General features: G+C 47.3%; 1 protein-coding gene across 1 annotated transcript in view; it reads right to left on the reverse strand.

Moving 5' to 3' along the window:
- ERI3 (ERI1 exoribonuclease family member 3) overlaps positions 1-27,279 on the reverse strand; it is a 237,226-nt gene that overhangs the window by 144,880 nt on the left and 65,067 nt on the right. The window contains exon 6 of the mRNA XM_075320200.1: positions 20,776-20,848. Coding sequence (XP_075176315.1) covers positions 20,776-20,848 — 73 coding nt within the window. The remainder of the gene's footprint in view (positions 1-20,775; positions 20,849-27,279) is intronic.

Below are 27,279 nucleotides of genomic sequence, written 5' to 3' on the forward strand. Positions count from 1 at the left end.
CACAACAAAACAAGTCCAGAGGGGAAAGAAACGACAAACGCTGCACAGCAAAACAAGTCCAGAGGGGAAAGAAACGACAAACGCTGCACAGCAAAACAAGTCCAGAGGTGAAAGAAACGACAAACGCTGCACAGCAAAACAAGTCCAGAGGTGAAAGAAACGACAAACGCTGCACAGCAACACAAGTCCAGAGGAGAACGGAAGGAAAGACCAAACATTGAAACGACAAACACTGGTTCTGTACAGAGAGAATACACCAGAAGAAAAGTGATCACAGCTCTGGAGTATAATGCAAAACTAGTAATGTATCTACAGAGAGACTGCAGCGACAAATCATGTAATGTATGTACACAGTGACTGCACCAGCAGAATAGTGAGTGCTGCTCCGTAGTATAATACAGGATGTAACTGAGGATCAGTAATGTAATGTATGTACACAGTGACTGCACCAGCAGAAAGGTGAGTGCAGCTCTGGAGTATAATACAGGATGTAACTGAGGATCAGTAATGTAATGTATGTACACAGTGACTGCACCAGCAGAAAGGTGAGTGCAGCTCTGGAGTATAATACAGGAGGCAATTCAGTCATGTAATGTATGTACATAGTGACTGCACCAGCAGAATAGTGAGTGCAGCTCTGTAGTATAATACAGGATGTAACTCAGGATCAGTAATGTAATGTATGTACACAGTGACAGCATTAGCAGAATAGTGAGGGCAGCTCTGGAGTATAATAAAAGATAAGTAATGTAATCTACTATACACACAGTACTGTATATATTTTGGATGTAGGAGGAAACAGGGAGAACGTCCAAACTTCATGTAGATGTTGGACCCCAATGGTGTAAGGTGATGCCATAGTACGGCCTGGGTGGGCTTGTGTCCTCTGGCCACTGCTTTGCTCTCTAGGTCGCGTCCGCAGGACATCTCTTCATGATCTTCTGTAATCTCTGCGGTGCTGCGCTCATTTCCATACAGTCATGGACGATTCCGCCCTGACCTCGCAGCCTTCATGCTCAGCCGTGATGTGACACTCATATATATTTCATTCTGCCATAAAAATCACAAATGAAGTGACAGCGGCCGAGAGACAACTGTCAGGACTGACAAGGAGGAGAATTATGGCGGAGCTGCTGGTGGCTCTGTACAGTCAGGCTGAACGGGATCCATGAAATGAAGATGTGTGTGCAGGAGCTGCGCTCCTCAGAGCTCCAGACAAGCCAGAAACACACAAGCGGAGGCTGTAAATCTCAGCGCCTCGACGCGACATTGTTACGGACTGCACGGTTACAAGTCAGACATCAATAAAATGATCGCCCCACATGGACGCCCTTCACACCAAACACAGAGGACGTCCTCCCGGAGAACTCGGCCAAGCGTCTATATACTGAGACCCCGCCCAGCACATATCCGACCATTGCCATATATACCTAGGAGAGCGGGTGCCATCCTCTACAGGGCTGAGATAGGGAACACGTCAGTACTTAGGAGAGCGGGTGCCATCCTCTACAGGGCTGAGATAGGGAACACGTCACTACTTAGGAGAGTGGGTGCCATCCTCTACAGGGCTGAGATAAGGAACACGTCACTACTTAGGAGAGCGGGTGCCATCCTCTACAGGGCTGAGATAGGGAACACGTCAGTACTTAGGAGAGCGGGTGCCATCCTCTACAGGGCTGAGATAAGGAACACGTCACTACTTAGGAGAGCGGGTGCCATCCTCTACAGGGCTGAGATAAGGAACACGTCACTACTTAGGAGAGCGGGTGTCATCCTCTACAGGGCTGAGATAGGGAACACGTCACTACGTAGGAGAGCGGGTGTCATACTCTACAGGGCTGAGATAGGGAACATGTCACTACTTAGGAGAGCGGGTGTCATCCTCTACAGGGCTGAGATAGGGAACATGTCACTACTTAGGAGAGCGGGTGTCATCCTCTACAGGGCTGAGATAGGGAACATGTCACTACTTAGGAGAGCGGGTGTCATCCTCTACAGGGCTGAGATAGGGAACACGTCACTACTTAGGAGAGCGGGTGTCATCCTCTACAGGGCTGAGATAGGGAACACGTCAGTAATTAGGAGAGCGGGTGTCATCCTCTACAGGGCTGAGATAGGGAACACGTCACTACTTAGGAGAGCGGGTGTCATCCTCTACAGGGCTGAGATAAGGAACACGTCACTACTTAGGAGAGCGGGTGTCATCCTCTACAGGGCTGAGATAAGGAACACGTCACTACTTAGGAGAGTGGGTGCCATCCTCTACAGGGCTGAGATAGGGAACACGTCACTACTTAGGAGAGCGGGTGCCATCCTCTACAGGGCTGAGATAGGGAACACGTCACTACTTAGGAGAGCGGGTGCCATCCTCTACAGGGCTGAGATAGGGAACACGTCACTACTTAGGAGAGCGGGTGTCATCCTCTACAGGGCTGAGATAGGGAACACGTCACTACTTAGGAGAGCGGGTGTCATACTCTACAGGGCTGAGATAGGGAACACGTCACTACTTAGGAGAGCGGGTGTCATCCTCTACAGGGCTGAGATAGGGAACACGTCAGTAATTAGGAGAGCGGGTGTCATCCTCTACAGGGCTGAGATAGGGAACACGTCAGTACTTAGGAGAGCGGGTGTCATCCTCTACAAGGCTGAGAAAGGGAACACATCAGTACTTAGGAGAGCGGGTGTCATCCTTTACAGGGCTGAGATAGGGAACACGTCGGTACTTAGGAGAGCGGGTGTCATCCTCTACAAGGCTGAGAAAGGGAACACATCAGTACTTAGGAGAGCGGGTGTCATCCTTTACAGGGCTGAGATAGGGAACACGTCGGTACTTAGGAGAGCGGGTGTCATCCTCTACAGGGCTGAGATAGGGAACACGTCAGTAGCTATGAGACCGAGTGTCATCCTCTACAGGGCTGAGATAGGGAACACGTCAGTACTTAGGAGAGCGGGTGTCATCCTCTACAGGGCTGAGATAGGGAACACGTCAGTAGCTATGAGAGCGAGTGTCATCCTCTACATGCAGGGTTCCCCAACTCCAGTCCTCAAGGCCCACCAACAGTGCATGTTTTCAGGATTTCCTTAGCATTGCACTGCTGTTTGAACCAGCACCTGGGCAGGTAATTACATTAACACCTGTGCAATACTAAGGAAATCCCAAAAACCTGCACTGTTGGTGCGCCTTGAGGACTGGAGTTGGGGACCTGTGCACAGGGCTGAGATAGGGAACACATCAGTCAGCACCCAGATATCCGCACACCACAAAATCAGTAAAAACAAGGCAACCAATGTACCGAAATAATACAATGTATCAATTAGAGCATCTGAAAAAAGCGGCCCCAAACACTCCCGAGACGGCAGGACACGACCCCTGGAGGAACAGACAAAACGCAAAGTAACTCCACACGTCCGTGATTTATAGGAAACCATCACAAGATCTCACCAACCGGACAGGACAAAGGAAGCGGCGAGATTCATTGTTCGGACACAATTAATAATAAAAACTGGATTTACGACTCATTACAGCGACCGGTAAAGGACGTCCAGAGATCGCTCCCCACCGAAAACGCCATAATTAAAAACGTGTCCATTTATAATAACTCACTGAGAAGACGTCTCCACCAGAACGTCGTCTCTGAAAGAGCCACACGGGGAAAGAAATCCTGCAGAAGGGCCACAACTGACAGGGAGGACACGGACAAGGCAGTATTAGGAGGGGCCACGGAGGAAGGACACGGATCTGTGGGACGCATACACCAGTGTACGTGCAACATGCTGTGTGCCACATATTGTCTGGTGTGCCGCCCATTGCAGCTACAAAGACTTCAGCTGACACACACTATATACTATACATATTATAGCAATTATATACTTGTACACAGGAGCAGTATTCTAGTAGTTATATTCTTGTGCATAGGGGCAGTATTATAGTAGTTATATTCTTGTGCATAGGGGCAGTGTTATAGTAGTTATATTCTTGTACATAGGAGCAGAATTATAGTAGTTATATTCTTGTACATAGGGGCAGTGTTATAGTAGTTATTCTTGTAAATAGAGGGCAGTATTATAGTACTTATATTCTTGTACATAGGGAGCAGTATTATAGTAGTTATATTCTTGTAAATAGGGGGCAGTATTATAGTAGTTATTTTCTTGTACATAGGAGGCGGTATTAAAGTAGTTCTATTCTTATACATAGGGGCAGTATTATAGTAGTTATATTCTTGTACATAGGGGCAGTATTATAGTAGTTATATTCTTGTAAACAGAGGGCAGTATTATAGTAGTTATATTCTTGTACATAGGGGGCAGTATTATAGTAGTTATATTCTTGTAAATAGGGGCAGTATTATAGTAGTTATATTCTTGTATATAGGGGCAGTATTATAGTAGTTATATTCTTGTAAATAAGGGCGGTATTATAGTATTTATATTCTTGTACATAGGGGCAGTATTATAGTAGTTATATTGTTGTACATGGGAGCAGTATTATAGTAGTTATATTCTTGTAAATAGGCGCAGTATTATAGTATTTATATTCTTGTACATAGGGGCAGTATTATAGTAGTTATATTGTTGTAAATAGGGAGCAGTATTAATAGTTCTATTCTTGTAAATAGAGACAGTGTTATAGTAGTTATATTCTTGTACATAGGGGCAGTATTATAGTAGTTATATTGTTGTAAATAGGGAGCAGTATTATAGTAGTTATATTCTAGTAAATAGGGGCAGTATTGTAGTATTTATATTCTTGTACATAAGGGCTGTATTATAGTAGTTATATTGTTGTACATAGGAGCAGTATTATCTATATATATAATTGCCTTATTCTGTCTGTCTGTCTGTCTGTCTTTGTCATGCTCCAAAATTGTGTCCTTACGGTGACACAAAGCTGATTGGCCGCTGGGCTCGCCATGGCCCCGCCCCCCCACACGGATTGGCCTCTCGCCCCGGCTCTCTGCAGGCCCCGCCCCCCTCACGCAATGCACGCTCGCTCTGGCCCCGCCCCCGCACGCATTCCCCCAACTGACACGGAGCCCCAGGTGAGTACACACACACATCAGATCACACTCACTCTCACACATACCTCACACACACATCACATCCACACACTCACAACATCCTGGGATATCGCTTGCTTCTCGGCGGCGGTACTGTGCTCTGAGCTTTCAGGACCTGCCGGAGGATCACATGGCCGGAAGCATATGGTATCTCCGGATGTTGTGAGTATGAGCGCCTATGTGTAATATCGTCAATGTGTGTGTGCGTGAGTGTATGCGATCGGGTGGGTGTGAGTGTATGCGATCGGGTGGGTGTGAGTGTATGTGATCGGGTGGGTGGGTATGAGTGTATGCGATCGGGTGGGTGTGAGTGTGAGTGTATACGATCGGATCTGTGAGTGGCGGCAGAGGAGCACGGCGTGCTGGAGGAGGCTGGGACGAGAGAGGCTGATCCTGGGGAAGGCTGGGAGGGGGGAGGCTGAGAGAAGAGAGGCTGATGTTGGGGGAGGCTGAGGCTGGGGTAGGCTGTGAGGAGAGAGGCTGATGCTGCGGGCACAGAGGCTGATGCTGCGGGCACAGAGGCTGATGCTGCGGGCACAGAGGCTGATGCTGCGGGCACAGAGGCTGATGCTGCGGCCAGCATGGGGGATGGAGCACTATGGGGGGTGCGCAGCATGGGGGATGGAGCACGATAGGGAGTACGCAGCATGGCGGATGGAGCACGTTTGGGAGTGTGCAGCATGGCGGATGGAGCACGTTTGGGAGTGCGCAGCATGGGAGATGGAGCACGATGGGGAATGCGCAGCATGGGGGATGGAGCACGATGGGGAATGCGCAGCATGGGGGATGGAGCACGATGGGGGGTGCGCAGCATGGGGGATGGAGCACGATGGGGGGTGCGCAGCTTAGGGGATGGAGCACGATGGGGGGTGCGCAGCTTGAGGGATGGAGCACGATGGGGGGTGCGCAGCATGGAGGATGGAGCACGATGGGAGGTGCACACCTCCCCCCAACACACACACACACGCGCACTGCACAACACACACACACTGGGAAACACAAACACCGCCCTACACAGACACCCACACATACAGACAACGCTGCACACACACAACACCCAACACACAAACACCACGGCATACATAAATATACACACATACCGCGCAACACACACACTGCACAAAACATACCTCCCCCCAAAACACACACAAACCACGCAACACACACACAATGCTACAGACACACAGCGCTCCACAAACAACGCAACACACGCAACGCAACACACAAACAACACCGCTCTCACCCCCCGCCACACCCAGACAACACCCTGAACATGTACAGCGCCCTACACAAACACTTGGTAATTACACACAACAACATCTATATATATATAACAAAAATCATACATTAATTACACAATACGTAAATTCTAGAATACCCGATGCGTAGAATCGGGCCACCTTCTAGTAGTAGTTATATTGTTGTAAATAGGGGGGCAGTATTATAGTAGTTATATTCTTGTACATATGGGCAGTATTATAGTATTTATATTCATGTACATAGGAGCAGTATTATAGTAGTTATATTCTTGTAAATAGAGGGCAGTATTATAGTAGTTATATTCTTGCACATATGGGCAGTATTATACTAGTTATATTCTTGTACATAAGGGCAGTATTCTAGTATATTCTTATACATGGGGGGGCAGTATTATAGTAATAATAATAATTGTATTCATTTATATAGCGCTATTAATTCCACAGCGCTTTACATTAGTTATATTCTTGTAAATAGGGGCAGTATTATAGTATTTATATTCATGTACATAGGAGCAGTATCATAGTAGTTATATTGTTGTAAATAGGGGGAAGTATTATAGTAGTTATATTCTTGTATATAGGGGCAGTATTATAGTATTTATATTCATTTACATAGGAGCAGTATTATAGTAGTTATATTCTTGTACATAAGGGCAGTATTCTAGTATATTCTTGTACATGAAGCCAGTATTATAGTAGTTATATTGTTGTAAATAGGGGGCAGTATTATAGTAGATATATTCTTGTACATAGAGGCAGTATTATAGTAGTTATATTGTTGTACATAGGGAACAGTATTATAGTAGTTATATTGTTGTAAATAGGGAGCAGTATTATAGTAGTTATATTCTTGTACATAGGGGCAGTATTATAGTATTTATATTCTTGTACATAGGGGCAGTATTATAGTAGTTATATTGTTGTACATAGGAGCAGTATTATAGTAGTTATATTCTTGTACATAGGGGCAGTATTATAGTAGTTATATTCTTGTACATAGGGGCAGTATTATAGTAGTTATATTCTTGTAAATAGGGGCAGTATTATAGTATTTATATTCTTGTACATAGGGACAGTATTATAGTAGTTATATTGTTTTTAAATAGGGGGCAGTATTATAGTAGTTATTTTCTTGTACATAGGGGCAGCATTATAGTAGTTATATTGTTGTACATAGGAACAGTATTATAGTAGTTATATTCTTGTAAATAGGGGCATTTTTATAGTATTTATATTCTTGTACATAGGGGCAGTATTATAATTAGTACATAAATCCAGATTTTCATTATTATTAGTTATATATTATATGCTAGCTCAACTATTGACTACATCAGAAAGAGAATACCAGAGCACTTGGGCATATTCAGATATCAATTTTATTAACACACACTTGTATACATAAAAACAATGATGAAAAGCATACATTGATATTAAAAAATGAGGTGTGACAGTGTACAAAACACACACATAGATGCGGGGGTCGTTATGCTGGCTAGTATCAAAAAATCAGGGAAAACCTACAGTGATCTTTATTTCCTCCCTGTTGTGTTGGGTAACAAATATTGAGTGCATGGCGTGTGCTGCCAGGATGTCCGGGGTTCAGGTAGGGATATACCTCTCCTGGTATTATATCGTTAGGTATCCTATATAGATTGAATATAAATGATATATCTATGCATCCTGGCCAGCACACCCTAATGCTTAATTCACCTAGAGGGTAACTTTAAAAAGTGCTTAGTGCATACCATGGGAAAATGAATGAATATCCTCACCATTCAAGTTAATTACTGTGGTTACTCTGTCTCATCCTAGTGCATGGATATAGTAGAATACAATCACCATATATATCTTTGTCAAGTCATGACATTTTAACATCATATATACTTTGAAGCAAAAATTGCCTGCACATGTGACTTATAAGTCACCATTTAGAGCTGCAATGCATATACAGCACAGCAATTCACATGAGAAAATTTCATTCAGTGTGAAGTAGTGAGGATATATTACCCATAGCGATCTAGGTGAAATAGTTCAGCTCAGCAAGACCTCCACCCCAATGTACATTTCGCATTTAGAGAGCTTCCTCAGGGGGCAGTATTATAGTAGTTATTTTCTTGTACATAGAAGGCGGTATTAAAGTAGTTATATTCTTATATATAGGGGGCGCAGTATTATAAAAGTTCTATTCTTGTACATAGGGGGGCAGTATTATAGTAGCTATATTCTTGTACATAGGGGGCAGTATTATAGTAGCTATATTCTTGTACATAGGGGGCAGTATTATAGTAGCTATATTCTTGTACATAGGAGCAGTATTATAGTAGTAATATTATTGTAATTAGGAGGCAGTATTATAGTAGTTATATTCTTGCACATAGGAGGCATTATTATAGTAATTATATTCTTGTACATAAGGGCAGTATTATAGTAGTTATATCCTTTTAAATAGGGGGCAGTATTATAATAGTTATATTCTTGTACGTAGGGGTGGTATTATAGTAGATATATTCTTGTACATAGGGGGCGGTATTATAGTAGTTATATTCTTGTAAATAGGGGGCAGTATTATAGTAGTTATCTTCTTGTACATAGGAGGCGGTATTAAAGTAGTTCTATTCTTATACATAGGGGCAGTATTATAGTAGTTATATTCTTGTATATAGGGGGCAGTATTATAGTAGTTATATTCTTGTAAATAAGGGCGGTATTATAGTATTTATATTCTTGTACATAGGGGCAGTATGATAGTAGTTATATTGTTGTACATGGGAGCAGTATTATAGTAGTTATATTCTTGTACATAGGGGCAGTATTATAGTAGTTATATTCTTGAACATAGGGGCAGTATTATAGTAGTTATATTGTTGTAAATAGGGAGCAGTATTATAGTAGTTATATTCTTGTACATAGGGGCAGTATTATAGTATTTATATTCATGTACATAGGGGCAGTATTATAGTAGTTATATTCTTGTAAATAGGGGGCAGTATTATAGTAGTTATATTCTTGTAAATAAGGGCGGTATTATAGTATTTATATTCTTGTACATAAGGGCAGTATTATAGTAGTTATATTGTTGTACATAGGAGCAGTATTATAGTAGATATATTGTTGTAAATAGGGGGGGCAGTATTATAGTAGTTATATTCTTGTACATAGGGGCAGTATTTATAGTAGTTATATTCTTGTACATAGGGGGCAGAATTATAGTAGTTATATTCTTGTAAATAGAGGGCAGTATTATAGTAGTTATATTCTTGCACATAGGGGCAGTATTATACTAGTTATATTCTTGTACATAAGGGCAGTATTCTAGTATATTCTTGTACATAGGGGGGGGCAGTATTATATTAGTTAAATTCTTGTAAATAGGGGCAGTATTATAGTATTTATATTCTTGTACATAGGAGCAGTATTATAGTAGTTATATTGTTGTAGGGCAGTATTATAGTAGTTATATTCTTGTATATAGGGGCAGTATTATAGTATTTATATTCATTTACATAGGAGCAGTATTATAGTAGTTATATTCTTGTAAATAGAGGGCAGTATTATAGTAGTTATATTCTTGTACATAGGGGGCAGTATTATACTAGTTATATTCTTGTACATAAGGACAGTATTCTAGTATATTATTGTACATAGGGGCAGTATTATAGTAGTTATATTCTTGTAAATGGGGGCAGTATTATAGTATTTATATTCTTGTACATAGGGGCAGTATTATAGTAGTTATATTGTTGTACATAGGAACAGTATTATAGTAGTTATATTGTTGTAAATAGGGAGCAATATTATAGTAGTTATATTCTTGTACATAGGGGCAGTATTATAGTATTTATATTCTTGTACATAGGGGCAGTATTACAGTAGTTATATTGTTGTACATAGGAGCAGTATTATAGTAGTAATATTCTTGTACATAGGGGCAGTATTATAGTAGTTATATTCTTGAACATAGGGGCAGTATTATAGTAGTTATATTGTTGTAAATAGGGGGGCAGTATTATAGTAGTTATATTCTTGTAAATAGGGGCAGTATTATAGTAGTTATATTCTTGTACATAGGGACAGTATTATAGTAGTTATATTGTTGTACATAGGAGCAGTATTATAGTAGTTATATTGTAGTAAATAGGGGGCAGTAATATAGTAGTTATTTTTTTGTACATACGAGCAGTATTATAGTAGTTATATTGTTGTACATAGGAACAGTATTATAGTAGTTATATTGTTGTAAATAGGGAGCAGTATTATAGTAGTTATATTCTTGTACATAGGGGCAGTATTATATTTATATTCTTGTACATAGGGGCAGTATTATAGTAGTTATATTGTTGTACATAGGAGCAGTATTATAGTAGTTATATTGTAAATAGTGGGCAGTATTATAGTAGTTATTTTCTTGTACATAGAAGGCGGTATTAAAGTAGTTATATTCTTATATATAGGGGGCGCAGTATTATAAAAGTTCTATTCTTGTAAATAGAGACAGTGTTATAGTAGTTATATTTTTGTACATGGGGAAAGTATTACAGTAGTTATATTCTTGTACATAGGGGGCAGTATTATAGTAGCTATATTCTTGTACATAGGAGCAGTATTATAGTAGTAATATTATTGTAATTAGGAGGCAGTATTATAGTAGTTATATTCTTGCACATAGGAGGCATTATTATAGCAATTATATTCTTGTACATAAGGGCAGTATTATAGTATGTTCTTGTACATAGCAGAAGCATTATAGTAGTTATATTCTTGTACATAGGGGCAGTATTATAGTAGTTATATCCTTGTACATAGGGGGCAGTATTATAGTAGTTATATTCTTGTACGTAGGGGTGGTATTATAGTGGATATATTCTTGTACGTAGGGGTGGTATTATAGTAGATATATTCTTGTACATAGGGGGCGGTATTATAGTAGTTATTCTTGTAAATAGAGGGCAGTATTATAGTACTTATATTCTTGTACATAGGGAGCAGTATTATAGTAGTTATATTCTTGTAAATAGGGGGCAGTATTATAGTAGTTATATTCTTGTAAATAGAGGGCAGTATTATAGTAGTTATTTTCTTGTACATAGGAGGCGGTATTAAAGCAGTTCTATTCTTATACATAGGAACAGTATTATAGTAGTTATATTCTTATACATAGGGGCTGTATTATAGTAGTTATATTCTGGTACATAGGAGCAGTATTATAGCAGTAATATTCTTGTACATAGGGGCAGCATTATAGTAGTTATACTCTTGTATATAGGGCTGTATTATAGCTCTGATATTCTTGTATATAGGGCAGTATTATATCACTTATATCCTTGTATATAGAGGAATGCTCCCATGGCTCTGTAGCTGCAGCCGGGATCTGTGCCACGAGTCGGAGTCATATATGGTTGATATTTGCTAGAACCTTCTATGACTTATTCTCTTGATTTTCTATGTGACTTGGATCCTTTGTTTTCTGAAGCAGAATCTGCGTTTCTCGTCAGACTTATGGAGGATTTGTCAGGGCGATCCTTCAGATACAAAGCCTAATACGACTTCACACTGACCCCAAAAGGCAAATCTGAGCAGCGAGACGCTGGCGTCCCTGACGGTGGACGGACGCTGCTCTATCACGTCCAATAAACATTAGTCTCCGGACGGGAAGAGGAAGAAGTTAAATGTAGCGTGTGTAAAGCGTTTTCGGAGCCCCGGGTGCCGCGTTCAATCATCACAAAGTTAATTACAGATCAATGAATATTTATCTGAACTTATGAGAATTAAATACAGCGTGGGCTCCGCAGATCACGAGTGCGAGGAGCTGAGATTTACCCAGGTCTACAGCACGAGCAGCGAGACCCCCAGAGCAAGAGCCCTTAGAGCGAGAGCCCCCCAGAGCGAGAGCCCCCCAGAGCAAGAGACCATAGTGCTAGACCCCCCCAGAGCAAGCACCCCCAGAACGAGAGCCCCCCAGAACGAGAGCCCCCCCCCAGAACGAGAACCCCCCAGAACAAGAGTCCCCCCAGAACGAGAGCCCCCCAGAGCGAGAGCCTCCCAGAACGAGAGCCCCCCCAGAGAAAGAGCCCCCCAGTGCGAGACCCCGCAAAGCGAGAGCCCCCCAGAGTGAGAACCCCCCAGAGCGGGAACTCCCCAGAACAAGCCCCTCCAGAGCGAGAGCCCCCCAGAGCGAGAGACCCCCAGAGCAACAGCTCTCAGAGAGAGTGCTGCAGACTGAGATATGGAGAATGAACGCCGTGTACAGCCGGTATATACACGTACCGCCTGTATACGGTATATCATGTATACTACAGGCACAGCGCCTTGACACTGTATTCATACTCTGTGAATAGAACATTATTTCACGTTACAACCACAGACAAATGTATCTTACTGCAACTTTATGTGGCGCCAACACTGAGCACAAGGATTTTTGACGTGTAAATGATTCCTGGTTTTCTAAATATTTTCTATATATAAATCTGATAATTGTGCCGTGCATTTGTATTCAACCCCTTGTAGTCTAAACCCCTAAATCAGTGTTTCTCGACTCCAGTCCTCAAGACCCACCAACAGATGATGTTTTCAAGTTTTCCTCAATATTAGACAAAGAATAATTCCATCACCTGTGCAACATTAATGAAAGCCTGAAAACATGATCTGTTGGTGGGTCTTGAGGACTGGAGTTGAGAAACACTGCCCTAAATACAATCCTGAGTGACAGTCACCCCCGGAAGTCACATAATCAGTACATTGTCGCCTCCTGGGTGATCTCTTCTCAGTAAAACTACAGTTGTTCTATGGAGATCTCAGAGGTTTGTGTGAGAAGATCAAGAATCAACCAGTAGCATGAAAACCAAGGAGCCCACCAGACAGGTCAGGGATCAACCCAACCAGTATAATGAAAACCAAGGAACCCACCGGACAGGTCAGAGATCAACCAGCAGCATGAAAACCAAGGAACCCACCAGACAGGTCAGTGATCAATAGCATCCTAAAAACCAAGGAACCCACCAGACAGGTCAGGGATCAACCAGCAGCATGAAACGAAGGAACCCACCAGACAGATCAGGGATCAACCAGCATCCTGAAAACTAAGGAGCCCACCAGACAGGTCAGGGATCAACCACAAGCATGAAAATCAAGGAAAACAACAGACAGGTCAGTGTTCAATAACATCCTGAAAACCAAGGAACCCACCAGACAGGTCAGGGATCAACCACCATCATGAAAATCAAGGAACACACCAGAGAGGTTAGGGATAAAGAGGAGGAAAGCAGGGTTAGATTATAGAAAATAGCCCAAGCTCTGAATATCTCACCAAGCACTGATCAATCCATCATCCAAAACTTAAAAGAGGAAGGCACAACTGCAAACCTACAAGACATGGCATCCACCGAGACTGACATCCCAAGAAGGAGAGCACTAATTAAAGAAGAGCCGAGAGGCCCATGGTCACTGGAGGAGCCGCAGAGATCACAGCTCAGGAGGATTATCTGTTCACAGGATGACTATTAGTGGTAGGCTCCACAAATCTGCCCTTATTGAAGAGCAGAAAGAAGAAGCCATGTAGGAGCCACAGCGAGCATTGGAAGAAGGGGCTCTGGTCAGATGAGACCAAAAGAGAATTGTGCTAAATGCAAAACGCTATGTGTGGTGGAAACTAACCCTGCACATTCCCCCTGAGAACACCATCCTACAGTCACACATGGTGGAGACAGCATCCTGCTGTGTGGAGGCTTTTCTTCAGCAGGGGCAGAGAAACTGGTCAGAGGTGAAGATGGATGGAGCCAAATACAGGGCAATCCTAGAGAAAAACCTGTTAGAGGCTGCAGAAGACGTGAGACCGGAGTGTAGGTTCACCTTCCAGCAGGACACTGACCCTCAACTTCCTGCAGAGCTACAATGGAGGGTTCAGATCAGAGCATATTGCTGTGTGTGAGCGGCAAAGTCACACAGTCCGTATCGTCGATATACAGGTTTTTTTTAATAATCTTCTCGGTATACAGAGGGGCTTCTGGGGTGATCCTGGGATACAAAGTGTCTTGTGGGGTATCGCCAGAATACGGAGGGTATTTTATAATATTCACAATATATGGTGGGTCTTGTGGGGTATCCCTGGTATACAAAGGGTCACGTGGGGTGTTGTCACAATACAAAGGGTCTTGTGAAAAGTTTTTAGTATTTGGAGTGTCTTGTGAGGTCTTCCCAGTACATGAAGGGTCTTTTACAATATGTCCAGTATACGGAGGGTCTTGCGAGAAGTTTCCCTCATACATGGCTGGCACCTAACATACGTGTTCAAGGAAAGGACAAGCGGCGATTTGGTTTCATCAGAAGAACTCCTGATAGACGGATGACATACAACTAATAACTGTAAATACTATTTAGTGTGAAGGATGTGAGATCCAGAATGTTGGTTCCAATCCTGCAGTCTCCAGCCGGTGATGACAGGGGCCATGTAACCGGCCGCTGACTGATCTCACTTGGTCGCTGTGACGTGACGGTTGTCAGTCTTGTATTTCCATCTAATTGATGGCTAATAATAAATAACTGGGAGGTGGAGTATGAGGATGCGGGGAGGCGATGCTGCTGAGGAGAAGCAATGCCGCTGTGGGGCGGGAATGCCGCTGTAGGGCGAGGATGCCGCTGTGGGGCGGGGATGCTGCTGTAGGGCGAGGATGCCGCTGTGGGGCGGGGATGCTGCTGTGGGGCGGGGATGCTGCTGTGGGGCGGGAAAGCTGCTGTGGGGAGACGATGCTGCTGTGGGGCGGGGATGCTGCTGTGGGGCGGGGAGGATGCCGCTGTGTGGAGGCTATGCCGCTGTGGGGCGGGGATGTTGCTGTGTGGCGGGGATGCCGCTGTGGGGCGGGGATGCTGCTGAGAGGAGGCGATGCTGCTGAGAGGTGATGATTCTGCTGTAGGGAGGCGGTGCTGCTGCTGGGCGGCGATGCTGCTGTGGGGTGTGGTGATGGTGGCAGCCGCTGGCGGGCTTCTCCTCCTTCCGCTCGGTGGTGATTTAATGGTTCCTATTCTAGGTCTGACAGTCAGGTATTTCTGCCCTACAGATTATAACTCACTCTGGGCTATTATTCAGCTCCTGCGCCCTGGCCCCGCTGCATCCTTCCCAAACATAATATCCCTCATGCATATATTATCTGTCTGCCTATTATCTGGAATGATTTCGGAATTAAATTTCAGCCCAGCAATATTGGCGGTAAGAGCGGCTCACTTTATGGTCTAGTCAAAGGTTAGAATACCAATCAAAGCGCCGCTGCCGATGCACTGAGACATTTTAATATTCCAAAACCTGGTAATTGTAAAAGGACATAATATTTTTTCCCTGATTACCCCAAAGGCAACACATGTTAACAAGACGGAAGCGGCGAATGAAAAGAACGCTCTCAGAGCTCGGCTTTTTTCTCGGAGGCGTATTTAGCGGCAGAGAAAGGAGCCAGGATCTCATTTCTTTACATGATGAGAGGGGGCGACGTCCCCCACCTCCCGATATCTTATGGGGGCTTCAGCTCTTTATTGTTCTGCGTCACCTAGAAGAAGGTGGAGGTTTGATGTCTAATTGAATATTAGCCGGATTTCTCCCATCCCTGCGCCGCTGCGGCTGCTAATGAGGCTGCAGCTGCTGCGGGATCCACTCATTACCTGTAATTATGTTTACACTGCAATTAAGCATTAATTAAAGCATTTGCTCCGGCGCGTGACTCCGCCCTGGGTACACTCACCCCATAATCGCGGATTAATTTCCAGCCACGAGATGTTATTACATATTGTCTTATTAATTGCTGCTGTTAATAGACCTCCTTCATTCGGATGATGCGGTTCATGCTGGCAGGAGGCGGACGGTAGGACTGCGAGGATCCGAGACGCGCGAGCACGAGCCGGGACCTGCCATACCGCGGGAGACCGGGCACCACAGAGGGCACGGCATAAAGAACTGCCCCAGCACAAAGAACCGACCCCGCCACAAAGAACCGACCCCCGCCACAAAGAACCGACCCCCGCCACAAAGAACCGACCCCCGCCACAAAGAACCGACCCCCGCCACAAAGAACCGACCCCGCCACAAAGAACCGGCCCCGCCACAAAGAACCGGCCGCGCCACAAAGAACCGGCCCCCGCCACAAAGAACCGGCCCCCGCCACAAAGAACCGGCCCCCGCCACAAAGAACCGACCCCCGCCACAAAGAACCGACCCCCGCCACAAAGAACCGACCCCCGCCACAAAGAACCAACCCCCGCCACAAACAACCAACCCCGCCACAAAGAACCGGCCCCGCCACAAAGAACCGGCCCCGCCACAAAGAACCGGCCCCGCCACAAAGAACCGACCCCGCCACAAAGAACCGACCCCGCCACAAAGAACCGACCCCGCCACAAAGAACCGGCCCCGGCACAAAGAACCGGCCCCGGCACAAAGAACCGGCCCCGGCACAAAGAACCGCCCCGAGCATCCGTGACATCAGGTGGCCCCTCACTCACCATCCTGCACATCCCGGAGGGGTGCGGGCACCTTTACTTCTCGGATACTTCAATGTTCCGCCAATGTCATCTGACCTGCATCTGCCGGGTCTGACCCTGACCACGCACCTCATCATGCAGGACAGCGAGGGTAGGATTATGGGATGGGGGTTTCCTTGTAATTTACACACCTTAGGGGTCTCCAGGAATTGGATCAGTTATTGATCAGGGTCTCGGGGCCCCTCCATCAACGTATCGGGTGACGAGTGAAATAATGGGCGACATCCAGCACCCAAGGACTGCTGAGCAACACGTCAGCTGTGCAGCAGAGTGACACCCAGCAGTATTATGGGATGGATCACTCACCTGTATACTGTATATACCGCCTGCCACTCTGCCGCCACAAACCACTGAATAACTATTACAAGTGGGATTCCATAGAGCCTGACGTGGAGAACTACAAGTTCCACAATCTTCAATTGAGTCTATTTATCCTTCACTTATCGTTTTGTTTTCTGATTGTTACATTGTTTCTTTGCTCAACGATTTTGACAAAACGGCTAATCTACTGTGTGGCAGGAGTGTAAGATTTGTGATTGCAGCTCTGGGTGTGACAGGAGTGTAAGATTTGTGATCCCAGCTCTGGGTGTAACGAAGTGTAAGATTTGTGATCGCAGCTCTGGGTGTGACAGGAGTGTAATTTGTGTGATTGCAGCTCTGGGTGTGACGGGAGTGTAAGATTTGTGATTGCAGCTCTGGGTGTGACAGGAGTGTAAGATTTGTGATTGCAGCTCTGGGTGTGACAGGAGTGTAAAATTTGTGATTGCAGCTCCGGGTGTGACGGGAGTGTAAGATTTGTGATTGCAGCTCTGGGTGTGACGGGAGTGTAAGATTTGTGATTGCAGCTCTGGGTGTGAAAGGAGTGTAAAATTTGTGATTGCAGCTCTGGGTGTGACGGGAGTGTAAGATTTGTGATTGCAGCTCTGGGTGTGACAGGAGTGTAAGATTTGTGATTGCAGCTCTGGGTGTGACGGGAGTGTAAGATTTGTGATTGCAGCTCTGGGTGTGACGGGAGTGTAAAATGTGTGATTGCAGCTCTGGGTGTGACGGGAGTATAAGATTTGTGATCACAGCTCTGGGTGTGATGGGAGAGTAAGATTTGTGATCGCAGCTCTGGGTGTCATAGGAATGTAAGATTTGTGATTGTAGCTCTGGGTGTGACGGGAGTGTAAGATTTGTGATTGCAGCGCTGGGTGTGACGGGAGTGTAAGATTTGTGATTGCAGCTCTGTGTGTGACAGGAGTGTAAAATTTGTGATTGCAGCTCTGGGTGTGACGGGAGTGTAAGATTTGTGATTGCAGCTCTGGGTGTGACGGGAGTGTAAGATTTGTGATTGCAGCTCTGGGTGTGACGGGAGTGTAAGATTTGTGATTGCAGCTCTGGGTGTGACAGGAGTGTAAGATTTGTGATTGCAGCTCTGGGTGTGACGGGAGTGTAAGATTTGTGATTGCAGCTCTGGGTGTGACAGGAGTGTAAAATTTGTGATTGCAGCTCTGGGTGTGACGGGAGTGTAAGATTTGTGATCACAGCTCTGGGTGTGATGGGAGAGTAAGATTTGTGATCGCAGCTCTGGGTGTCATAGGAATGTAAGATTTGTGATTGCAGCTCTGGGTGTGATGGGAGAGTAAGATTTGTGATTGTAGCTCTGGGTGTGACAGGAGGGTAATATTTGTGATTGCAGCTCTGGGTATGACGGGAGTGAAAGATTTTTTGCGATTGCAGCTCTGGGTGTGACAGGAGTGTAATATTTGCGATCGCAGCTCTTGGTGTGAGAAGGATTAATGAACGCAGCTCTGGGGGTGTGTAGGATTTGTGATCGCAGCTCTGGATGTGTGTATGATTTATGATTGTAGCCCTGGGTGTGTGTAGGATTTATGATTGCAGCTCTGGGTGTGTGTAAGATTTAGGATTGCAGCTCTGGGTGTGTGTAAGATTTATGATTCTAGCCCTAGGTGTGTGTAGGCTTTGTGATCACAGCTCTGGGTGTGTGTAGGATTTGTGATTGCAGCTCTGGGTGTGTAGGATTTGTGATTGCAGCTTTAGGTGTGTGTAGGATTTGTGATTGCAGCTCTGGGTGTGTTTAGGATTTGTGATTGCAGCTCGATGTGTGTAGGATTTGTGATCGCAGCTCTGGGTGTGTGTAGGATTTGTGATTGCAGCTCTGGGTGTGTGTAGGATTTGTGACCGCAGCTCTGGGTGTGTGTAAAATTTGTGATTGCAGCTCTGGGTGTGTGTAGGATTTGTGATCGCAGCTCTGGGTGTGTGTAGGATTTGTGATTGCAGCTCTGGGTGTGTTTAGGATTTGTGACTGCAGCTCTGGGTGTGATTGGGCGTCAGATGATGACATTATGATGTATGGATATTGTATGCTATGATGTTGAGATCTCTGGCCGTCCTCACACACAGCGGCTGTCATGTGTCAGCGCCTGTCATCCGGGATTACAATCAGCGGTGGAGGCCGGTGCCAGCGAGGACGGGCACAAGTGCTGCAGGCAGGGGCCTGGACGGAGGCGGCGCAGACGGGCGCTCCGCTCCTCATTACACAAGTCACGGCCCGGGTTACTTGCTCTGCCAGCTACGAGCTGCGATCGGCTCAGCAAAAGTTTAGTGAACTTCAAAAGGCGATGTGTAATGGTCAGTGACCTGCGCAGAGCCGCGCCGTCCGTCACATCACATTACAGAGCGCGGCCAGCAGCGAGCAGATCCGCTGTGACAGCACCAGATAGACGCAATACATAGGCGACGTAAAGCGAGACCGGCAGCGGGAGCCCCCGACACCGAGCTACGGGGGGCGCAATACACAGGCAACGTAACACGAGACAGTCAGGGGGAGCCCCCGACACCGAGCTACGGGGGGCGCAATACACAGGCCGGTGACAAAGCAAGACAATCAGGGGGAGCCCCCGACACCCTGGACATCAGGGCTGTAGAATGTCATTACTGGGGGAGGAGACTGTAGGACAGGTGATTACAATCTATTACTCCCTGTTATCAGCCATTACTGGGGGAGGAGACTGTAGGACAGGTGAGTACAATCTATTACTCTCTGTTATCAGCCATTACTGGGAGAGGAGACTGTAGTGCAGGTGAGTACAATCTATTACTCCCTGTTATCAGCCAATACTGGGAGAGGACACTGTAGGACAGGTGAGTACAGTCTATTAGTCCCAGTTATCAGCCAGTACTGGGGAGAAGAGACCGTAGGACAGGTGAGTACAATCTATTACTCCCTGTTATCAGCCATTACTGGGGGAGGAGACTGTAGGACAGGTGAGTACGATCTATTAGTCCCCATTATCAGCCATTACTGGGGGAGGAGACTGTAGGACAGGTGAGTACAATCTATTACTCTCTGTTATCAGCCAGTACTGGGGGAGGTGACTGGAGGATAGGTTAGTACAATCTATTACTCTCTGTTATCAGCCATTGGTGCTAACCTAGAGCGTTGTTTGCAGAAATGTGGCTCAAGCTCCCGGATTTCCCAATGTTGGAGGTGCTGGATAAGAAGTGATTGTTGTAGATTACAGTGAATCCCTCACATCGGACGGTCGTCTTCAGGCAGCGAGAATCGCTCAGAACTGTCAACCAATTTTACAGTACAAGACCATATGACATAGACCTGGTGAGGCCGTTGTGCTTACGGTGATAACCAGGTGTACAATGAGCACACCGGCCTCACGATCGGGGTATAGAGCCGCATTCATGTGAGATATCAGAGGTGGTGATTTTTGTGACATATGATTGGCGCCGTTGTACTCAGACTCCCATTATCTGCAGAATAGAAGGACTGGGGGGTGGGAGGGATCTGTCCGTCCCCGGGGAGGCGCAGGGACAAGAAAAACACACTTCATTTCCATGCAAATAATCCTGACTGCAGGACGCCTCCCTGAGGACAGATACAGTTACAGGAGAAGGGGATTTATTAGGAAACGTACCTTCTTCAGATTAATCCACTGCTTGAAGTAATCTGCGACCTGCAGTCCTAAATATTCGCACTGTCCGGGCAGCCTGCGGGGAGAGAGAAACCATTAGTATCCGCCATTCACTATCCTCAAAAGTCACAAAACACCAGCAGAGATCCCACCGGAGCCCGTACCGCCATACTGCAGAGATCCCACCGAAACCCGCACCACCATACTGCAGAGATCCCACCGAAACCCGCACCACCATACTGCAGAGATCCCACCGAAACCCGCACCACCATACTGCAGAGATCCCACCGAAGCCCGGACCGCCATACTGCAGAGATCCCACCGAAACCCGCACCGCCATACTGCAGAGATCCCACCGAAACCCGCACCGCCATACTGCAGAGATCCCACCGGACCGAAGCCCGCGCAGTCAAGCTGCAGAGATCCCACCGAAACCCGCACCACCATACTGCAGAGATCCCACCGGACCGAAGCCCGCGCCGCCAAACTGCAGAGATCCCACAGGAGCCCGCACCGCTATACTGCAGAGATCCCACTGGACCGGAGCCCACGCCGCCATACTGCAGAGATCCCACCGAAGCCCGCACCGCCATGCTGCAGAGATCCCACCAGAGCCCACACCGCCATACTGCAGAGATCCCAACGGAGTCCACGCCGCCATACCACAGAGATCCCACCGGAGCCCGCGCCGCCAGACTGCAGAGATCCCACGCCGCCAAACCACAGAGATCCCACCGGAGCCCATGCCGCCATACTGCAGAGATCCCACCGGAGCCTGCGCCGTCATACTGCAGAGATCCCACTGGAGCCAGCGGTACCATACTGCAGAGATCCCACCAGAGCCCACACAGCTATACTGCAGAGATCCCACCGGAGCCAGTGGCGCCATACTGCAGAGATCCCACTGGAGCCCGCGCCGCCATACTGCAGAGATCCCCCCGGAGTCCATGCCACTAAACTGCAACGATCCCACCGGAGGCCGCGCCGCCAAACTGCAGAGATCCCACCGGAGCCCGCGCCACCATACTGCAGAGATCCCCCGGAGCCAGCGGTGCCATACTGCAGAGAACCCACCAGAGCCCACACAGCCATACTGCAGAGATCCCACTGGAGCCAGCGGTGCCATACTGCAGAGATCCCACCGGAGTCCATGCCACTAAACTGCAACGATCCCACCGGAGGCCGCACCGCCAAACTGCAGAGATCCCCCGGAGCCAGCGGTGCCATACTGCAGAGATCCCACCAGAGCCCACACAGCCATACTGCAGAGATCCCACCAGAGCCCGCGCCGCCATACTGCAGAGATCCCCCCGGAGCCAGCGGTGCCATACTGCAGAGATCCCACCGGAGCCCGCGCCGCCATACTGCAGAGATCCCCCCGGAGCCAGCGGTGCCATACTGCAGAGATCCCACCGGAGCCCGCGCCGCCATACTGCAGAGATCCCACCGGGGTCCATGCCACTAAACTGCAGAGATCCCACCGGAGCCCGCGCCACCATACTGCAGAGATCCCCCTGGAGCCAGCGGTGCCATACTGCAGAGATCCCCCCGGAGCCAGCGGTGCCATGCTGCAGAGAGCCCACCGGAGGCCGCGGCGCCATACTGCAGAGATCCCCCCGGGGCGCGCGCCGCCATACTGCAGAGATCCCACCGGAGCCAGCGGTGCCATACTGCAGAGATCCCACCGAAGCCCACGCCGCCATACTGCAGAGATCCAACCGGAGTCCAAGCCTCCATACTGGAGATCCCCCGGAAGCCCACGCCGCCATACTGCAGAGATCCCACCAGAACCAGCGCCGCCATACTGCAGAGATCCCCTGGAGACATACTGCAGAGATCCCACTGGAACCCATGGACCACAGTGCAGAGATCTACCCGGAGACATACTGCAGAACGTGCCACAGAGATCCAAGTGGCAGCCATACAGCGAGGGCAGTGGGCACAAGACTGACAGTGATGGATGTGTCCGTGTATATGTGTCGCGGTATCACAAAGCTACACAGATTGTGGCAGAACATGTTGAAGACGCCTGTGTTGTAAAACTGAAAGCCACAAACTACGAGAGCGGCTGTAGGACCAGAGACAGAACGTTGGACTGGACAGCCAACGCTGGACTGACGCTTGTAATCCAAGTCCTGCCCCGTCATATACTAACGTTTTGACATCTTCACCTTTATACGGCGTCACAATTGTCCCGCAGAGACATCTTGTGATTGTAACTTCTGACTGTCCGGAAGTCAGAAGTTACGACACAAGTATCCAATACAAGTCTACGAGAGCCAGAATGAGGCCAAAGCGAGCCCATGGCGGGGCCAGGACGGGTTCACGGTCGGGCCAGGACGAGGTCAGGGTAAGGCCACAGTGGGGCAAGGGCGGCCAATTAAAGGGCAAGGGTGAGGCCATGACAGGGACAGTACGAGATGGACCAGGACGAGGTGGGGGCAGGGCCAGGGCAGAGCCACAAGGAGGCCAAAATGAGGCCACGACGAGAATGGGTCGAGTCTATTATGGGGTGAGACTGGACGTTGATGGGGTCAGGACGTGACGTGCCAAGGTGGGGGCAGGACAGAGCCAGAACGAGGCCAAGATGGCACAAGCCAGGAGAGAGCCAGGGTATGGCCTGACAGTAGGTCACAATGAGGCCAGGACAAGACGGGCCAGTGCGGGGTGGGCCAGGACCAGAATGAGGCTCTCACAGTAAAGGCCGCTTTACACGCTACGATTTATCTGACGATATGTCGTCGGGGTCACGGTTTTCGTGACGCACTTCCGTCATCGTTAGCGTCGTCGTTGCGTGTGACACCTACGAGCGACTCCATACGATCGCAAATAGGGTGAAAATCGTTGATCGTTGACACGTCGTTCAGTTTCAAAATGTTGTTCGTCGTTTGGAACGCAGCAGACATATTGCTACATTTGACACTCTGCAAACGACGAACAACATCCACATGACCGCTTTGGTCAAACAATATATCGCTGAACGATGTAGCGTCGTTTGTGAGATGGGTACGTGTGACCGCTACAAAACGATCTATGAGCGATCTCGGCAAATCGTAACTACGATCTGGGCGTGTCACATCGCTACTGAGATCGCTAGTGAGATTGTTGTGTGTAAAGCGGCCTTAACACTGAGTTGTGACCTACTCTCGCTCAAAGAAACACTGGAGCAATCCGGCAGGTCAAAAACTGGAAAGGAGAGGCCGGAGCAACTGTGATAGAAGATGAAGATGCCGGAGGGTCAGTATAAGACCGGGGGCCGAGGATCTAGATTTAAATAAGCTACTGCAGCAGGGAAATAAATTCAGTGGTGCTTTAAGTATTAGCACAAGAAAATGAAGGCGGAGAAAGGAAGACGACCTCAATAATAGCGAATAACGAGCGAGATTACACAATAATCATTAAACATTCCAAACTGCAAGTGTGGTAAAACATCCTAGAGCTCATGTGCAGCAGGAGAGAAGCCACATATACTGTACAGTCATGGCCAAAAGTTTTGAGAATGACAACAAAATTATATTTTCACATGATCTGTTGCCCTCTGGTTTTTAATTGTGTTTGTCTGATGTTTACATCACATACAGAAATATAATTGCAATCATATTATGAGAACCAAAAGGTTATATTGACAGTTAGAATGAGTTAATGCAGCAAGTCAATATTTGCAGTGTTGACCCTTCTTCTTCAGGACCTCTGCAATTCTCCCTGGCATGCTCTCAATCAACTTCTGGAGCAAATCCTGACTGATAGCTGTCCATTCTTGCATAAGCAATGCTTGCATTTTGCCAGAATTTGTTGCTTTTTGTTTGTCCACCCGTCTCTTGATGATTGCCCACAAGTTCTCAATGGGATTAAGATCTGGGGAGTTTCCAGGCCATGGACCCAAAATCTCTATGTTTTGTTCCATGAGCCATTTAGTGATCACCTTTGCTTTATGGCAAGGTGCTCCATCATGCTGGAAAAGGCATTGTTGGGCGCCAAACTGCTCTTGGACAGTTGGGAGAAGTTGCACTTGGAGGACATTCTGGTACCATTCTTTATTCATGGCTGTGTTTTTAGGCAAGATTGTGAGTGAGCTGATTCCCTTGGCTGAGAAGCAACCCCACACATGAATCATTTCAGGATGCTTAACAGTTGGCATGAGACAAGACTGGTGGTAGCGCTCACCTCTTCTTCTCCTAATAAGCTGTTTTCCAGATGTCCCAAACAATCGAAAAGGGGATTCATCTGAGAAAATGACTTTACCCCAGTCCTCAGCAGTCCACTCCCTGTACCTTTTGCAGAATATCAGTCGGTCCCTGATGTTTTTTCTGGAGAGAAGTGGCTTCTTTGCTGCCCTCCTTGAAACCAGGCCTTGCTCAAGCAGTCTCCGCCTCACAGTGCGTGCAGATGCACTCACACCAGCCTGCTGCCATTGCTGAGCTAGCTCGGCACTGCTGGTAGTCCCATCCCGCAGCTGAAACAGTTTTAAGATACGGTCCTGGCGTTTGCTGGTCCTTCTTGGGCGCCCTGGAGCCTTTTTGGCAACAATGGAAGCTCTCTCCTTGAACTTCTTGATGATGCGATAGATTGTTGACTGAGGTGCAATCTTTGTAGCTGCGATACTCTTCCCTGTTAGGCCATTTTTGTGCAGAGCAATGATGGCTGCACGTGTTTCTTTAGAGATAACCATGGTTAACTGAAGAGAAACAATGATACCAAGCACCAGCCTCCTTTTAAATAGTCCAGTGTTGTCATTCTTACTTAATCATGACTGATCACCAGCCCTGTCCTCATCAACACCCACACCTGTGTTAATGGAACAATCACTAAAACAATGTTAGCTGCTCCTTTTAAGGCAGGAATGCAATGATGTTGAAATGTGTTTTGGGGTTTAAAGTTCATTTTCTTAGCCAATATTGACTTTGCAAGTAATTGCGGTTAAGCTGATCACTCTTTATGACATTCTGGAGTATATGCAAATTGCCATTAGAAAAACTTAAGCAGTAGACTTTGTAAAAATTCATATTTGTAGCGTTCTCAAAACTTTTGGCCATGACTGTACATAGAAATGGAAATGTGCGATCAGGGAGGAAGATAATAGAGGTAAGATAGATAGGTAGATAGATGTAATTGGGTGCAGCTTTCTCTCTTTCTCTCGCACTCTCTCTGGTGCTCCCTTTCCCTCTCTCTGGCGCTCCCTCACTCTCACGCGCTCCATCACTCTCGCTCTCACGCGCTCCATCACTCTCACTCTCTGGCGCTCCCTCACTCTCTGGCGCTCCCTCACTCTCACTCTCTGGCACTCCCTCACTCTCTGGCGCTCCCTCACTCTCACTCTCTGGCACTCCCTCACTCTCACTCTCACTCTCTGGCACTCCCTCACTCTCTGGCGCTCCCTCACTCTCTGGCACTCCCTCACTCTCTGGCACTCCCTCACTCTCTGGCACTCCCTCACTCTCTGGCACTCCCTCACTCTCTGGCACTCCCTCACTCTCACTCTCTGGCGCTCCCTCACTCTCTGGCACTCCCTCACTCTCACTCTCTGGCGCTCCCTCACTCTCTGGCACTCAGTCTTTCGCGCTCGGTGCTCCCTCGCTTTCTCTATCTCTGGTGCTACCTCTCCCTCTGGAACTCCCTCTCTCTCTCTGGCGCTCCGTCTCTCCCTCTGGTGCTTTCTGTCTCTGTGGCGCTCCCTCTCTTTCTCTCTCCCTGGAGCTTTCTTTCTCTTTCTAGTGCTCCCTCTCGTGCTCAGTCTTCCCTCTCTCTCTCTGCTGCTCCCTCTCTCTCTCTGTTGCTCCCTCTCTCTCTCGTGCTCAGTCTTCCTCTCTCTCCCTCTCTCTGGTGCTCCCGCTCCCTCTCTCTCTGGTGCTCCAGCTCCCTGGCGCTCCCTCTGTGTCTCTCTCTCTGGAGCTCCCTTCTCTCTGGTGCTCTCTTTCTCTGACACTTTTCTTCTCTTTCTGGTGCTCCCTCTCCCTGGCACTCCCTCTCTTTCTCTCCCTCTGGCGCTCCCTCTCAGGCGCTCGCTCTTTTTCTCTGGCATTCCCTCTCAGGCACCCTCTCTTTCTCTGATGCTCCCTTTCTCTTCCTCTGTCACGCTCTGACGTTCTCACTGTTTCTTTGGCACCCTCCCTTTCTGTCACGCTCTCTGACAAACTCCTCTCTGGTGCTCTCTCTGGTGCTCCCTCTCAAGTGCTCTCTTTCTCTGGCGCTCTCTTTTTCTCTGTCACATGACGTTCTTGCTCTTTTATCTTTGGCGCTCTCCTGTCTGGTGCTCGCTCTCTTTCTCTGGTGCCCTCTCTTTCTCTTGTGCTCTCTGTTTCACGTTCTGACGTGCTTGCTCTCTTTCTCTCAGGTGCTCTCTGTCACGCTCTGACGTTCTCTCTGGCGCTCTCTTTCTGGAGCTCCCTCTCAGGCGCTCTCTCTCTGTCACATTCTGACGTTCTTGCTCTCTCTCTCTGGCGCTCTCTCTCTCTCCGGCGTTCTCTCTTACTCTGGTGCGCTCTCTCTCTGTCACGCTCTGACTTCCTC

Source organism: Anomaloglossus baeobatrachus, chromosome 8, assembly GCF_048569485.1.
Source record: "Anomaloglossus baeobatrachus isolate aAnoBae1 chromosome 8, aAnoBae1.hap1, whole genome shotgun sequence".
Taxonomy (NCBI): domain Eukaryota; kingdom Metazoa; phylum Chordata; class Amphibia; order Anura; family Aromobatidae; genus Anomaloglossus; species Anomaloglossus baeobatrachus.